Source organism: Mytilus californianus, unplaced genomic scaffold, assembly GCF_021869535.1.
Source record: "Mytilus californianus isolate M0D057914Y unplaced genomic scaffold, xbMytCali1.0.p SCAF_2, whole genome shotgun sequence".
NCBI classification, from domain to species: Eukaryota; Metazoa; Mollusca; class Bivalvia; order Mytilida; family Mytilidae; genus Mytilus; species Mytilus californianus.
Window position 1 is genome coordinate 134947969 of NW_026262668.1, and position 15628 is coordinate 134963596.

At 33.6% G+C, this 15628-nt stretch overlaps 1 protein-coding gene across 1 annotated transcript; it reads left to right on the forward strand.

The window, feature by feature from the left end:
- Positions 1 to 1452: 1452 nt before the first annotated feature.
- On the forward strand, positions 1453 to 14081 carry LOC127727829 (galanin receptor type 1-like). Its single transcript, XM_052234944.1, has 4 exons — positions 1453 to 1774; positions 7377 to 7512; positions 11301 to 11536; positions 13653 to 14081. Exons 1-4 carry the CDS (start codon positions 1484 to 1486, stop codon positions 14079 to 14081), a joined length of 1092 nt encoding a protein of 363 aa, XP_052090904.1. The 5' UTR covers positions 1453 to 1483.
- The last annotated feature ends 1547 nt before the right edge of the window (positions 14082 to 15628 follow it).

Genomic DNA, 15628 nt, shown 5'->3' on the forward strand with positions numbered 1-15628 from the left:
TCCTTTGGTTTTGGGTAGAAATGTTTTTCGTCTCTCTCATTAAGTCCATCAGGTTCAAGAGTACGTAGCTGATGCATCCAGAACCTTTCTCTCTGTTTTCTCCTTTGGGAGTCCCAAATTTGGTTTACCTCAATTATTTGAATGGTGATTTTTTCAAAAGTATGCCCTGTTCTTAAGAGGTGTCTTGTAATTGGACTGTTTCTTCCTTTTTGTATATAAAGACCGGTGATTGTTAAGTCTGAGGTTGAATTTCGTTTCTGTTTCACCAACATACTGCAGCTTGCAAGATCCACAAGTAAGAATATAAATACTATTTTCCGTTTTGCAATTAGATGTAACATAGATGTTGTATCGCTGCTTTGTTACTGTGCTGCTGAAAGAGCGATCAGTGTTGGCGACTTTACAGCACTTACAATTGGTTCTTCCGCATTGTTTGTAACACCCAATTTTAGAAGTCTCTTGTTTCTTTACTTTAGATGTGACAAGTATGTCTTTGAGATTTTTGGGTCTGCGATAGGCAATAACAGGAGGCGATGGAAAAATTTCATTTAAGGAAGAGTCATTTTCGATAAGACGCCAGTGCTTGCGGATAGTAGATGACATATTTGTCAAATCGGGATGGAAGGTGACAACAAACGGAATTCTATCTGCGCGGGTCGTCTTATCTTTGTATTCCATGAGGATATCTCGATCTTTTTCTTGGGCTTTATGAAAAGCGTCTGTGATGTTTTTGGTTTTGTATCCTCTAGATTTTAGTTTTTTTTTTTTTTTATATATTTCATCTACTATGACAATGTTAAATCTGCAAATTTGCGGATTTAACATTATTGTGTTGATTTTTAGAGTAATTATATATATGACCTTTCCTCGTCAGTAGAATCTAGAGTTGTAACACTGTATATGATATATTAGTCATGAAGATGGAATTGGTTGCAGATTAGCTAAATTATCTATCGTAAAGGATCGTAAGATACAGCCACAGAAATAATTATTTTAATAAGTACGTCTAAACAAGTGACAACTCTACGACAGATCCATTCATTGGACCAGCAGTGAAGGTGATACACGACTGAAAACACATATCATATTCATAATCACTCTAAATATCAGCACAACAAGGTTAAATCTGCAAATTTGCGGAAGCAAATTTTTGTTCTTCCCTCGCCGGGATTCGAACTCATGCTATTGAGATATCGAGACAACACCGCCTGCACTGTGTCCAGCGCTCTAGACTACTCGGCCTCTTATACTGAACTAAAAATTCTAGTGTTACCTTTCCTCGTCAGTAGAGTCTAGAGTTGTAACACAGTACATGATATATTAGGCATGAAGATGGAATTGATTGCAGATTAGCTAAATTATCTATCTAAATTATCTATAAATTATATATATATATATATATATTCATATTTGAATAGGTTATCTTTATATTATTTTGTAGGACAATATGGAAACTGTTACAGAAAATATAAGCAGCATTTTAATGACAACCGGAAATGACACCAAATCACAACAGTTACCAATGGAAGCAGTGGTACTGGTCAGCTCAGTATGGAGTCTGATCATAGTAACAGGTGCCATTGGCAACGGACTTGTACTCTATATATTGTTTCGATTCGGTGAGTGGTCTGTAACGAACGTATACGTCATCAACCTCGCCTTCGCTGATTTGATGTTTATTATATTTGTGGTACCTGCAACACTGATTCACATCGTTATACCAACCTGGATTCTAGGAGATGCTGTCTGCAAGCTGTCAACTTATATGATATATGTAAGATATGTATAGTTTAATAAATCAACCAAAAAACCTATATATAGGTTTCTTCACAAAACGCCATTTTATAAGGAAGGTTATAATAATAAATCAATCTTTTTCTTAGAGCTTTTTCTTAGAGCTGAACATATCATACAAACACCTGTCTAGTCATGGAGACTAGATTGCCTGCTGCTTCTTTAATATTCGTGTTGCTGAGTAAAATTTTGAAATTCTCCTATCCATATTATGTTATTGTGTGTTGAAAGTTTGGAACGTCACTGTACAACAAAATTCAATATTGGAATTACATAAAAATTATAATCACGCGTTTACAATACATTGTTTATTTATACATTCCAAATGTAGTTACATATTGTACTACTGTTGTTTGAACTAACTACTTAAGGTTAAGTAACAGTAAATAGGCTATATCATAGATAATTTATAAAATTTTGCATACAACTTTGGCTCGTTTAACTATAACTGAAAATCGGAAAAAAATAACTCATTAATATCTTTTGTTTTCTGAAATATTGCTAATTAAATTGTCTCATAATAGGTGAACAAAATTGATGAAAATGTTCTTAAATTTGTTTTTAAATCTTCAAATCCCCAATTTCTAATACATAGATTTTTCTTAAAAAATTATATGTTGTTGATAGATTAATTTCCGTTTTAATGATATAAACTAATGACAGCGTCACCTACTTTATTTTCGGTATATTGACCAATCTGTTACCTAATTGGTAGTGAAAAACGTCTAAAATCAACGTTTTACGGCTTATATTATTTTATAACGCGATGACGTTACGCCTATTTTTACGTTTTGAGGTATTTCTTTTCACCTAGAACACCACTTTGATTGTGTATAGCGTAAATACGACGTCGGTGACCCTATTAGTATATCACATAAATAAAACGGAAATTTATGTATCAACAAGACATATTATTTCAAGAAAAATCTATGTACTAGAAATTGGAGATTTAGATATAAGAAGATGTGGTATGAGTGCCAATGAGACAAAAAGTGAACGACCTTCAAGATGGGTGTGTGGCCATGGCGAACTGTTCTCGTCAAAACTATCTTTAAACCATTTTTTCGAAAACTTCACACACTGAGATTAAAAAAAAACCACACTGAGATTAAAAAAAAATTAAAAACACACACTGAGAATAGAAAATTACACACGGAGATTTAAAAAAGACACACTGAAATTAAGAAAAATGTAAAACACACACTAGAATTAGAAACTACACAAACAAACTGAAACACACACACTGAGAATTAAAATTACACACTGAAATTTAAAGATACACACTGGGATTTCAAAAATACACACTGTGATTATGCACATTACTAATGAATATTCATGACATGAATTATTCAACAGATTAATATCTCAGTCACCTGAACTCTTGTCACATAAAAATATAAATCGGAACACCTCACCAACTTTCGTACCTCACCTCGGTGTTTCGATTGATATGTTGGAGCGCCCACGTTTTCCTCATGATGTCGATCACCGATACAGAAGATTTAGGGAAATTCTTAAATGGCGGATTCAGGTGGAGCCTAGAGGACTTACGCCCCTACTTTTAGCATAAGATCGTTCCAATAAAATTTCGACTTGCTATGCTCGGTGCATAGTTTCACATTTTCAGTAATTACACCCTTTAAAAAATCCATGATCCGCCCCTGTTATATACAGTTTATTGAACGTTTAAATGAAAATACTAAATAAGAACTTTATTTAGCTAGCTATAAAACCAGATTCAATCCACTATTTTCTACATAAGAAAATGCCTGTACCAAGTCAGGAATATGACAGTTGTAATCCATTCGTTTGATGTGTTTGAGCTTTTGATTTTGCCATTTGATTATGGACTTTCCTTTTTGAATTTCCTCGGAGTTCAGTATTTTTGTGATTTTACTTTTTAATGCATGTTTCTATATTTATTTAACTGAAATAATCAGTATTAAGACTTCTTGACGCTGAATTTGTTTTCTTGTCGCTTCTCGTCGATAATTATTGAGACCCGAAGCATGTAATAGATTCAGATTAGGTATGCGAAATGTGCACACAAATCTCAGCGTGTAATTTAAATTATCAGAGTGTGTTTTTCATTTTTCTTAATCTCAGTATGTCTTTTTGTAATCTGAATGTGTATTTTTTAATTCTCAGTGTGTGTTTTTACGTTTTTAATCTCAGTGTGTTTTTTTTTTAATCTCAGCGTGTAAAAAAATGTTTCAAACATAGTTTTAACGAGAACGGCTTGCCACACGTGTCGAAACTGCTCCCGTATAGAAACTATCCTGTGTGAATTCCGGGTTTCCTATTTTTGTCCCCCCTGTATTATGACCACCCTTCTTTCCGTGTTCATCGCAGTAACTGTCTGATTATATTATACTTATGTTATCAAGTTGTTTATATCATCGGAAGAGTTCCTTTGATATTTTTTTCTGTTAACGGAATTTAATTCAAAGGATTTCATTTTATGTCTTACAAGGTCGACACTTAGGGTCAAACAAAAGTACAAACATAAAAGTTGTATAACCGGAAACGGATTTTGTATTGTCGTAAAGCATTCACTTAATCCATTATAAACTATCCAAGTTAGAATTAATAAACTGTTGTGACAGAGTAATTACTTTTACGCTGTTGAAATTGTTATCGTTCTATTGATGGAAAAGATGAAACGGAATATGATATCTGTTTAATATACAGTCTGCATAATGTTATGGAGCTCACTTTCGTTGTTGTGTTTTTGTTTTTGAAATGGCTTTTGATGTTCCATTTCAATGTCCTATATGTACACATGTAATTACGCAAGTTGTAAAATAATTTTCGTGTGTTGAAAGTATTGAACGTCATTGTACAACAAAATAAATTGAAATATTTATTAGTTACTAAATTTGTTTAATACATCGTTTATGATAAATCGAGCTCACTCTTGGTTTTAATCATCACTTTCTAAACACTCGACGTCCAGTGGCAAATACGTCATGCATGTTCAGAACTAAAACAGCAGATCATCTGCATACCTCCGGATCCTTAACACGTGTTGAAAGGTTTCTGTAACGTGCTTTAAGGGCGTTAGTTTAGGGTCTTTATAGGATGATAAATTCATAAACCAATATCAGCCCGACCAGATGAGGTCAAGCCAGGCTGATATAGGGTTATCAGCCTCGGTACGTTCGAACAGCACTTGAAAACTTTTTTTTTGTCTAGTTGGTTAATTATTTTTTTCGGGTTTATTAGATACAAAGAAATAGACATATTTTTGCTAAGTATGTGATATAAATGTGCTTGTGTATCTATTTAAGGTAGATTGGGGTGTAAATTAAGATCCATAGAATTTTTCAATAATTTGTCAAAATGTAGTTTATACCATGCTTTTTCAAAAATATGATAAAAAGTATGGGTCACAAGGCTTTTTTTCACGCAACATGTTATGCAAAATTTTCAGATTTTGTATAGATTATGCATGGAAAACCCAATTTTGTGTGATAAAAAGAAAACTACACCATAGAATTTTAAGATAAAATATGAGAAGACAGCTCTTATAATATGCTTTCAGATAAGAAAAAGAAAAAAAATAGGTCACCGGATTCGTTTTCTTGGTACATAAAAGATAAGTAAATTCACAACACATTCTATTATAAAAGTAACTTTATCTGAGTTATCTTCCCTTATGTGGCAAAGTTGAAAAAAATGAATCAAACATTTTTTTTTTTGTAAAATACAGCCGTAAAATATGATACAACACATAGTTTTCTATATAAACATGAAAAGTCTTACACATGAATTACATACTACTCTAGACATTTGCACATTTCATTAAAGATCTAGAACGATTGCTATTTCAAAATCCAAGATGGCGGAAGACACACCAGCTACCTTAAGATTTTATTTTTTTAGTTGTGAAAATATAGATATACAATGTATGCTTGGGGTATGACAGGATAATCTCCAAGCCAGGAGCCTGTAATTCATTGGTTGTCGTTTGTTTTTGTAGATCATATTTGTTATTCGTTTTTTGTTTTGTACATTCATCAGGCCGTTGGGTTTTTCGTTTGAATTGTTTGACATTTTTCATTTCGGGGCCTTTTATAACCAGCTGTGTGGTATCGGTTTTGCTCATTATTGAAGACCTTACGGTGGCATATAGTCGCTTATTTTTATGTTATTTGGTCTCTGGTGGATACCTGTTTGACTGGCAATCATACTACATCATCCTACTTTTATAAGTTATATTATCCTGTTTTTTTCTATGAAATCAAAATCTTTTTAAGGGTTTGGTGGACTTTTCCTTTGTTGTTTTATCAATGTGCATGTACTTATTTTGTGTCATGGATGGATACCCCATATCCTTTGTTTTTCTATAATTCACTATTTTTCAGTCCTGGGGTATAACAAGGATTCTGATTGCCATTGTATTAACAACAACATTTGTACGTTGTCATCGTCTTGTAATTCTCAATTCAGTATGTAAGCGAGATTGTGTATCATTTACTACGATACCTATTTTTTTTTATATGTTTATGATACAAGAAATGTTATTTCCACTTTACGTATGCTTCGACAATTCAACTGCAACCGTAATAGGACTTTGTAATCAGATAAATTGTGTGAATGTTCACTTTTTAATTTGTTTCTCTCACAAATCCCTTCTGATTTATTAAGTATTACGTGTAATAAGATAAATCGTTCTGTTGGATTTATTTCTACTTCGTCTAATAGACTTCTATCCGATCAAACATATCATTCCTGAACATATAACATAAAAGGAATCCTAATGGTTTCACTCTCATCCTTCTGTGCTTCTTAGTGACATTACTTTAAGTAAGATGTCGAAATTATATCGAATCAAATAAGTGAAGTTTTTGATATCGAGTTCATTCTGTAACATAAGGCTAATCAAGATTAATTATCCTGTATACAACCAGAGAAATATTATAGCAACATTACAATCTTTAACAAATCACAAATATTAGCTGTTTAGTAAAGTAAACAAAAGGAGACAAACATTTTTTCATGCAAATATATTTACAATTTCAACATATGAAGTTTAACTTCGCGCAAAGCATGATAGTCACTCATTGTTTAATCCAAGCTTCAGACAATAAATGAATATGACTCTTTCCACTATAATTTTATAACTTTAGAAAATGGAAATATGGGTATCCCAGTATAAGTCAAACATAGGTGTTTGTTGCATAAGGTCGTTATCAAATTAAATATTATGAACTTGTCAATTTAAAACGTAAACATAATATCCGAGTTTTCACGTTTCAGTTTTGCATTTTGTATGAAGATATTGGATAATGAGTAATGGAAACCTGAGATCCAGAATTAATATCACAACTATATATAATCTACTGAACACCATAACCATATATCTGTACCTAACACAAACATAAAATAATGATCCATGTAAAATGTTGTTTCTAATGATGAAGTACAAAATCAGTTTGATAACACCCTATGTAGTATAAATGTAACATGTGGTCATTTTCATAATTATCTAAAACTGTTAAAGCATTGTATAAAAATTCCAAAATAATGAGATGTTCGTGATTATGATGTATTTTAAAGTTGATAAAAACATTTTACAGGTGCCTTTACATGCAACTTGTTTGACCTTGTCAGCCATGACAATAGATAGATACCATGCAATAGTCAATCCAATACGATCGATGAACTGGAGATCTGCGAAAGTTTCATCATTTATAAGCCTAGGAGTATGGGCAGGTATGTAGCAAAGGTTTCATCATTTATAAGCCTAGGAGAATGGGCATTAGCCTAGGAGAATGGGCAGATATGTAGTCAATGTTTCGTCATTTATTAGCCTAGAAGTATGGGCAGGTTTGTAGCCAATGTTTCGTCATTTATCAGTCTAGAAGTATTGGCAGGTATGTAGCAAAGGTTTCATCATTTATAAGCCTATGAGAATGGGCAGGTTTGTAGCCAATTTTTCATCATTATTAGTCTAGGGTTATAGCCGAGGAGTATTGGCAGTTTGTAGCCAATGTTTCGTCAATTATTAGGCTAGGAGTATGGGCAGGTATGTAGCCAAGGTTTCATCATTTATAAGCTTAGGAGAATAGGCAGATATGTAGCCAATGTATCGTCATTTATAAGGCTAGGAATATGGGCAGGTATGTAGCCAAGGTTTCATTATTATTAGCCTAGGGTTATTAGTCGAGGAGTATTGGCAGGTATGTAGCCAAGGTTTCATCATTATTAGCCTAGGGTTATTAGCCGAGGATTATTGGCAGGTCTGTGCCAATTTTTCGTCATTTATTAGGCTAGGAGTATGGGCAGGTATGTAGCCAAGGATTCATCATTATTAGCCAGGGTTATTAGCCGAGGAGTATAGGCAGGTATGTAGCCAAGGTTTCATCATAAGAAACCTAGGGTTATTAGCCGGGGATTGTGGGCAGGTCTGTAGCCAATGTTTCGTCATTTATTAGGCTAGGAGTATGGGCAGGTATGTAGCCAAGCATTCATCATTTATTACCATAAGAGTATGGGTAGGTATGAAGCAAAAATTTCATTTTTTATTACCTAGAAATATGGGCAGGTATGTAACCAAAACATCATCATTTATTAGCCTAGGAGGATGGATAAGTATGTAGCAAATGTTTCGTCATTTATTAACCAAGGAGTATGGGTAGGTATGTAGCCAAGGTTTCATTATTTATTAACCTAGGAGTATCCGCAGGTATGTAGCCAAGTTTCGTCATTTAAAATCCCAGGGTAATGAGCAGGTATGTATCTTAGGTTTCATCACTATAAGCCTAGGGTTATTAGCCTAGGCGTATGGGCAGGCATGTTGCCAATGTTTCGTCATATATCAGCCTATGAGTATGGGCAGGTATGTTGGAAAGGTTTCATAATTTATAAGCTTACGAGAATAGGCAGGTATGTAACCAATATTTCGTCATTTATAAGCCTAGAAGAATGGGCAGGTTTTAGCCAAGGTTTCCTAATGTATAAGCCTAGGCGTATGGGCAGGCATGTAGCTAATGTTTCGTCATTTATGAAACCCAGCAGTATGGGCAGATATGTAGCAAAGGTTTCATCATTTATAAGCCTAGGGTTATGGGCAGGTGTGAAGCCAATGTTTCGTCATTTATAAGCTGAGGTGAATGGGCAGGTTTGTACCAAAAGTTTCCTCATTAATAAGCCTAGGCGTATGGGCAGGCATGTAGCCAATGTTTCGTCATTTATCATCCTATGCGTATTGGCAGGTATGTAGAAAAGGTTTCATCATTTATAAGCCTAGGATAATGAGCAGGTATGTAGACAATGTTTCATCATTTTTAGGCCTAGTAGAATTGGCAGTTATGTAGCCAAGGTTTTGTCATTTATAAGCCTAGAAGTATGGGCAGGTATGTAATCAAGTTTTCGTCAGTTATAAGCCTAGGGTTATGGGCAGGCATGTAGACAAGGTATCGTCATTCATAAGTATAGGATAATAAGCAGATATGCACCTAAGGTTTCGTCTTTTATAAGCCATGGATAATAAGCATATATGTACCTAAGGTTTCGTCATTTATAAGCCTTGAAGTATTGACAGGAACGTCACTAATGCTTTGCCTTTCTTTTAACCTAGGAGTATAGGCAGGTATGTGCAGCCAAGGTTTCGTCGTATATAAGCGTGTGCGTTTTGACAGGTGTGTAGCTAAGGTTTTGTCATTTATAAGCTTATGAATATAGACAGGTATGTAAACTAAGGTGTTGTCATTTATTAGTCTAGGTTTAAGGGCAGGTTTGTAGTTAAAGCTTCGTCATTTATAAAGCTATGAGTGTGGGCAGGTAATCATCTAATGTTTATTCATTTATAAGTGTAGGAGTATAAACATGTATGTAGCCAAGGTTTCGTAATCTAAAGTCTATGAGTATTGTCATGTATGTAGCCAAGGTTTTGTTATTTACGGAAGCCATCACGGGTTGGTTGACCGTTATGGAATAACCATTTCACAGATAATATCGGATATGTTCCTTATGTCGTAACTACAATACCCTTCCCTTTTCACGAATAAGACCTACTGAATTATACTATTTACCGGATTTGTAATAACATAAGCAACACGACGGGTGCCACATGTGGAGCAGGATCTGCTTACCCTTCTGGAGCACCTGAGATCACCCCGTGTTTTGGTGGGGTTCGTGTTACTTAGTCTTTAGTTTTCTGTGTTGTGTCATCTGTACTATTATTTGTCTGTTTGTCTTTTTATTTTTGGCCATGCCGTTGTCAGTTTGTTTTCGATCTATGAGTTTGACTGTCCCTCTGGTATCTTTCGTCCCTCTTTTATAAATGTAGGAGTATTGCCATGTATGCAGCCAAGGTTTCGTGATTTATAGTCTAGGAGTACGGGCATGTATATATATACGTAGCCTAGGTTTTGTCATGTTTTTTGTAATTTATAAGACTTGGAATTCGTGCCGGTATCTTAAATCTGATACAAGAATTTTCGAAATTCTATTCTGATCATATAACTCTAAAATTACTCCTGAATTCCATTAGCTTATAATGTAATTACTCTAAGATCGTTTATTTTCTTAACGGTCAGAAAAGGTGAGTAAAAGAAAGGCGAAAGATACCAAAGGGACATTCAAACTCATAAGTCGAAAATAAACTGACAACGCCATGGCTAAAAAGGAAAAAGACAAACAGACAAACATCAGTACACAAAACACAACATAGAAAACAAAAGACTGAGCAATACGAACCCCACCAAAACTGGGGGTGATCTCAGGTGCTCCGGAAGGGTAAGCAGATCCTGCTTCACATGTGGCACCCATCGTGTTGCTCATCTAAGTACAAACCCTGTGACATGTCTGATTCGAAAGGTCACCCATACCAAAGTGAGACATTTTATTTTATCAAAACAACCTTACTATGTGCTTTGGTTTTTTTGTTTTTTTTTTTGTTTCTAAATTTATCAACTGTATTATCTGTATTATAACTAATGATACGAACCAAAACATTATTCTTTTATCCTTTGTCTCTTTTTCTTTAGAATGTGAATAAAATTATCTGATCCTTGTCGAGTTGATTTCGTCTTTTCTTCGATTATTTGAAATCCGATTTGTGTGTATAATTTTTATTAGGATCGAAAATAAGAGAATTGAATATAAAAAAAATAAATATACTCAACTAGAATACTTTATTGGGTTTACATGGATTGTTTAAAGTGTCATGTATTTCCTTGAAAAAGAGTATTTTATTTACATTAGAATAGGTGAATGAATATAAAAGATATAATTGCTACTGAGAAACAATCCATAAAGAGGTGAACAATCACATATCACCTTACTTTGTCTGTTTATTAGAATCAGGGATTTTGGAAAACAACAACAAAAGTAAAATATCAATTCATTTATTCCTGTTTACGTTACCGGAAGGATAAGATAAGTCGCAATGATACTTTTGTAAATACAGAAGTAAAAAGAGTAATCCATCTTAAAAGTTTGTTCACATGATCACAGTTATTTCTATGTAAATAGTTTCATTTTGTTTTTATTTCTAGTGTCAATCAGCATATCACTACCATTCTTCCTGTTCCCAAGAGTTATAGAGCGTGATGGAAATGAGGGAATTTTAGACTGTGCCGTCATGTGGCCAAGTCCAGAATGGATTAAAGCTACCACATTAGCAGTTGTCATGACAACGTTTTTTATTCCAATGACAGCTATAACAATATGTTATGGGTGTATTTTGCAACATCTCTGGAAGGGAAATAAAATGAAACGAGCAAAGCCCGAGGTAGGAATATAACATGTAAAAATTGTGTGTATGTTTTGGTGTAACTTAAAAAGAATCATTGAAAAGTTTTCCGACAGGTGATGTGTACATTGCCGTCGATGGCCATGACATAAACTCTAAGAAAATTAAAAAAAAAACGGGATATGCAAAAGGATTCTCAACAGCCTTAAGTATTTGCAATGTTCTCTTGGTTAGCAAGAAACATAAACAAATACGTTATCCATATACTTTTTATGGTGCATATTAAGATTTGGCAAAGTAATGTTAGTTCAAATATTATAATTCTTAACATTAAAAAATAAACAACGGAACGAAAAAAGTAAGAATTGCATCATAGAAAAGCATAAACAAAAATGCAAACATAAACATGGCATACATTAGTATAAAAGTCAAGTATGATGATAATGTTCAATACAACTTGATAAAAATGTTACGAAAAAATAAACATGATGAAATAATCAGTATTTTTTTCAACAGGTTGATTTCAAATAAATGATCTGTTATTTTGTATTTGAAATAATTAACAAATTGGCAAATTATTCCACAAGAATGGTCCAGAATACATAAAAGATTTCTTGAGCAGTTCTATTTTTGGTTTAGGTAGTATGATGTTTCCTTGAACAGCATTTCTCAATGGGTATGGATTTCTGTCTGAAACATAATGAAACTTGCTAGTAAGATATGATGGGGCATCATTTTTGATGCACTTAAATGTCATCACAAACTTGTGATAGTTTATTCTCTGTTCAACTGTCATCCAGTTTAAGTGTTTGAAGAAAGGTTCGGAAGGAGTTCTAGTATTATTCTAGCAGCTCTGTTTTGTTAATATCCTATTTAAACCCTTACTGCTACAACTACTCCACACTATACAACAATAGTCAATTAGTGGAAAGATATAACCATCATAGAATAATTTTCTCCAGTCTAGATTTAGACTGGAGAGAAATTTCTTTATCTTTAATAGTAGATATAGCCTATATGAAATTTTTGAGCAGATCAAATCAATTTGGTTTGTCCATGTAAGGGAAGGGTCAATTTTAATGCCTAGAGACTTTCGCATGTGGAAGATTGTATCACTTGAGTGTTAATAGTTAAACAACTCTCACTGTAATGTGCTATACACGTTATCAAATGGGAAAGGTGACCTCATGTTCTCCGGGTTGGTAATGCATCGTTTCTGTTTCACTGATGGCATCATTACAATTAAACCTTCTGCTGATAAGTCGCAATCGGTGATGGGAATACTCGAGCAAGGGATGACATTATTTTGGCTAAAACAGCAGGATTTCCATATTCATCTAAGAAACTTACTTTCTATTTCGGTTAGCCAAGTCATGATCGCGTCCGTAATGCATTTGAACTGAAAGTCAAAATATTAAATTGAAACATCCGTATCATTTCTGAAATCTGAATACAATAATGAATAGATAGCGAATTTACCACAACACAGATATCGGTTGAAATCAATACTAATAGATAATACCCATGATAGCAGAATAATTAATCGCATGTCGCATGTCGCAGAAAAGCAACCTCTTTCACTTTCACTTTTTATAAATAATTGAGAAATCCAAGCCGTTCCAAATATATAATAAATAAAACTTAAGGAAGAGCAAAACGGACCCAGCTTATAAACGAGAAGGAAATGTTTACAGTACTACATTGTATATCAGAACGTCAAGTTGAAGAATAGTGGTAGCTTTTTTAATTTTTTTAGAGAATACGAAATAACTGCTGCTAATGTAGGAGCATAGCAAGTTTCCACACAAATGCAGACTTACAGAAACGAGGAAACAAGCCATTAATTTTGCAAGGTGTGGATTTTGAACACACAACCTCAGATTGACAGCTAGGCTAGTGATACTGATGAAATACTACGGCTACTTGGTCACCGAATTCCCCTCTTCAACTTTAGAATTAGTTAGGACATTTCTGAATTTGGGTATTCAGTGGAATGAAGAGAAATCCATTTATTAATAGGATGTGAAGTAACATAAAGCAGACTTGCCCAATATATCCTATCTCACTATTTATGTGTCGTTTGGGTATACATGTGTGAATGGTTGAATTGTATACAAAATAAATATATACAATTTTTTTTTTTTTTTAATTTCAGAATGAAGCTGCACTACCAATCAAAAATGACAAACATGAAAGGCAACTTCGACGTAAAAAACGAGTAACGAGAATGGTGGCTATAGTAGTATTCTTGTTTGCTTTGTGCTGGTTTCCCATACACTTGATTGCACTTTGGATACAGTTCGATCCGAACTTTCCTAGAACAGATGCAATGCATTATGTTAAATTATTTGGTCACACACTCTCTTATGCTAATTCTTGTGTCAATCCATTCGTTTACGCATTCGTAAACGAGGGATTTAAACAGGCGATTATCAAAAGATCACCTTTAATCACAAAACTATGTAAATGTGTGTTAGAAGAAAAACAGAAGAAGGACAACAGAAATATGATAGACAAGTCAGTTGGTACACGACCTAATATTGAGGGTCAAACAGAACTACAGACGATACAAAATACTGTCTAACATCTCATTTGATAATTATTTGAGTTTAGACAATGCCAAATATTAAAGAATTCGAAAAAAATCATAACATTTATATAAGAATTGAGTGATACGTTCGACGATTAAATATCATTAACATCTTCTAAATACACGTTTAACGGGAAATGCCTACGAATATAAAAATACAACAGGAAGTTTAAATAGTAATCATATTAGCCCACATTGAATATAAGTTACTTAATTCTTCAATAATAATACAGATATTTTTCTTCGAACTGAGAAATTTCGTCATTTTCGATTAGAGTGCAGCGCAAAAAAGCCAGCATCTTGAGTAGAGAATCTCTCAAACTATTGCATAATCTAAGAGGCATTTGAAAATGAGAACCGTATTGATAACTAGAACAAAATACATACTTTTAACAATATACAAAATAAACAAAAACTTCTTTTACGTCACTAAAGCTTAAAATCCAATCAAGTATCCCCTTATTTGATACAGGGCTTACTTAGATTAAAACAACATTCTAATTGAATATCTATGTAGACACAGTAAAAAAATTGATAAATGCATGTTTTCATCATTTTTTAGTTATCCTTAATTCTTTCTTCCGTTCAATTGTGGTGGAGAGTGTCCTTGCAAATCACTTGAGCAAGACCAATTTGCGACATTATTTAACTCAAACGTTGATATCCCTTGCAATATAATTTATCCGACAAGTACATATACATACTGATTAAAACTGACACAATTTGTGCTGTTGCACTTATAATTTAGTTCAAAAGTTTGCAGTGTTCAGCAAAATTGAAATGCATCGCCGTTTAACGTTCACCAATTCACGGTTATGGAATGGATTACTGGTGAATAGATTTTGTTTGTAATTTACGTTTATTGATTTTTATTACAATAGACACATGCATTTGCGACGTTTAAATTAAGAACAACTTCTCCATTATGTTTGTATGATTTTTTTATAACAGGTTAAGAATTGCTAAAACATTGTATAATTACCAAAGAGCTGTATGTATTCTTTCGCAGTTACGGTTTTCCATAAATTTTAATGGAATTATTTGAAAATATACTTTTTAATGTAGTATTAATCCAATAACCTTCTAAATGTGTTTTGTAAGGTGTATAATGCAGTTTTATTCATTGAAGTCGCGGCTGTAGAACACTTAATGTTTAGTTCTTCTTTAGAGAGGCGACAGATACCAAAGGGACATTCAAACTCAAAAGTCGAACAAAAACTGACAACGCCATGGCAAAAAATAGAAAAGGACTAAAAGATAAACAACAGTACACAAAACACATCACAACACAGAAAACCAAAGACTTAGCAAAAACCGTAGGTGATCTCAGGTGCGGAAGGGTAAGCAGATTCTGACCCACATGTGGCACCCGTCATGTTGCTGATGCATGTACAAATCCGATGATAAGATTAATTCAGTAGGTCATATTCGTGGAAAAAAGGAGGGGTTTGTGGTTGCGACAATTGGAATATATTCGTCGTCATTTGTGAAACAGATATTTCATAAAGTTCAAACCAACTTCTGATGGCGTCCGTAAAATT

What these genes read in the sequence shown, in the direction of transcription:
- LOC127727829 (XM_052234944.1), top strand. Translation starts at nt 1,484, where the DNA reads ATGACAACCGGAAATGACACCAAATCACAACAGTTACCAATGGAAGCA. An exon ending in TGTCAACTTATATGATATAT is followed by an intron (nt 1,775 to 7,376) that starts GTAAGATATGTA and finishes AACATTTTACAG; the next exon opens with GTGCCTTTACATGCAACTTG. An exon ending in TGAAACGAGCAAAGCCCGAG is followed by an intron (nt 11,537 to 13,652) that starts GTAGGAATATAA and finishes TTTTAATTTCAG; the next exon opens with AATGAAGCTGCACTACCAAT.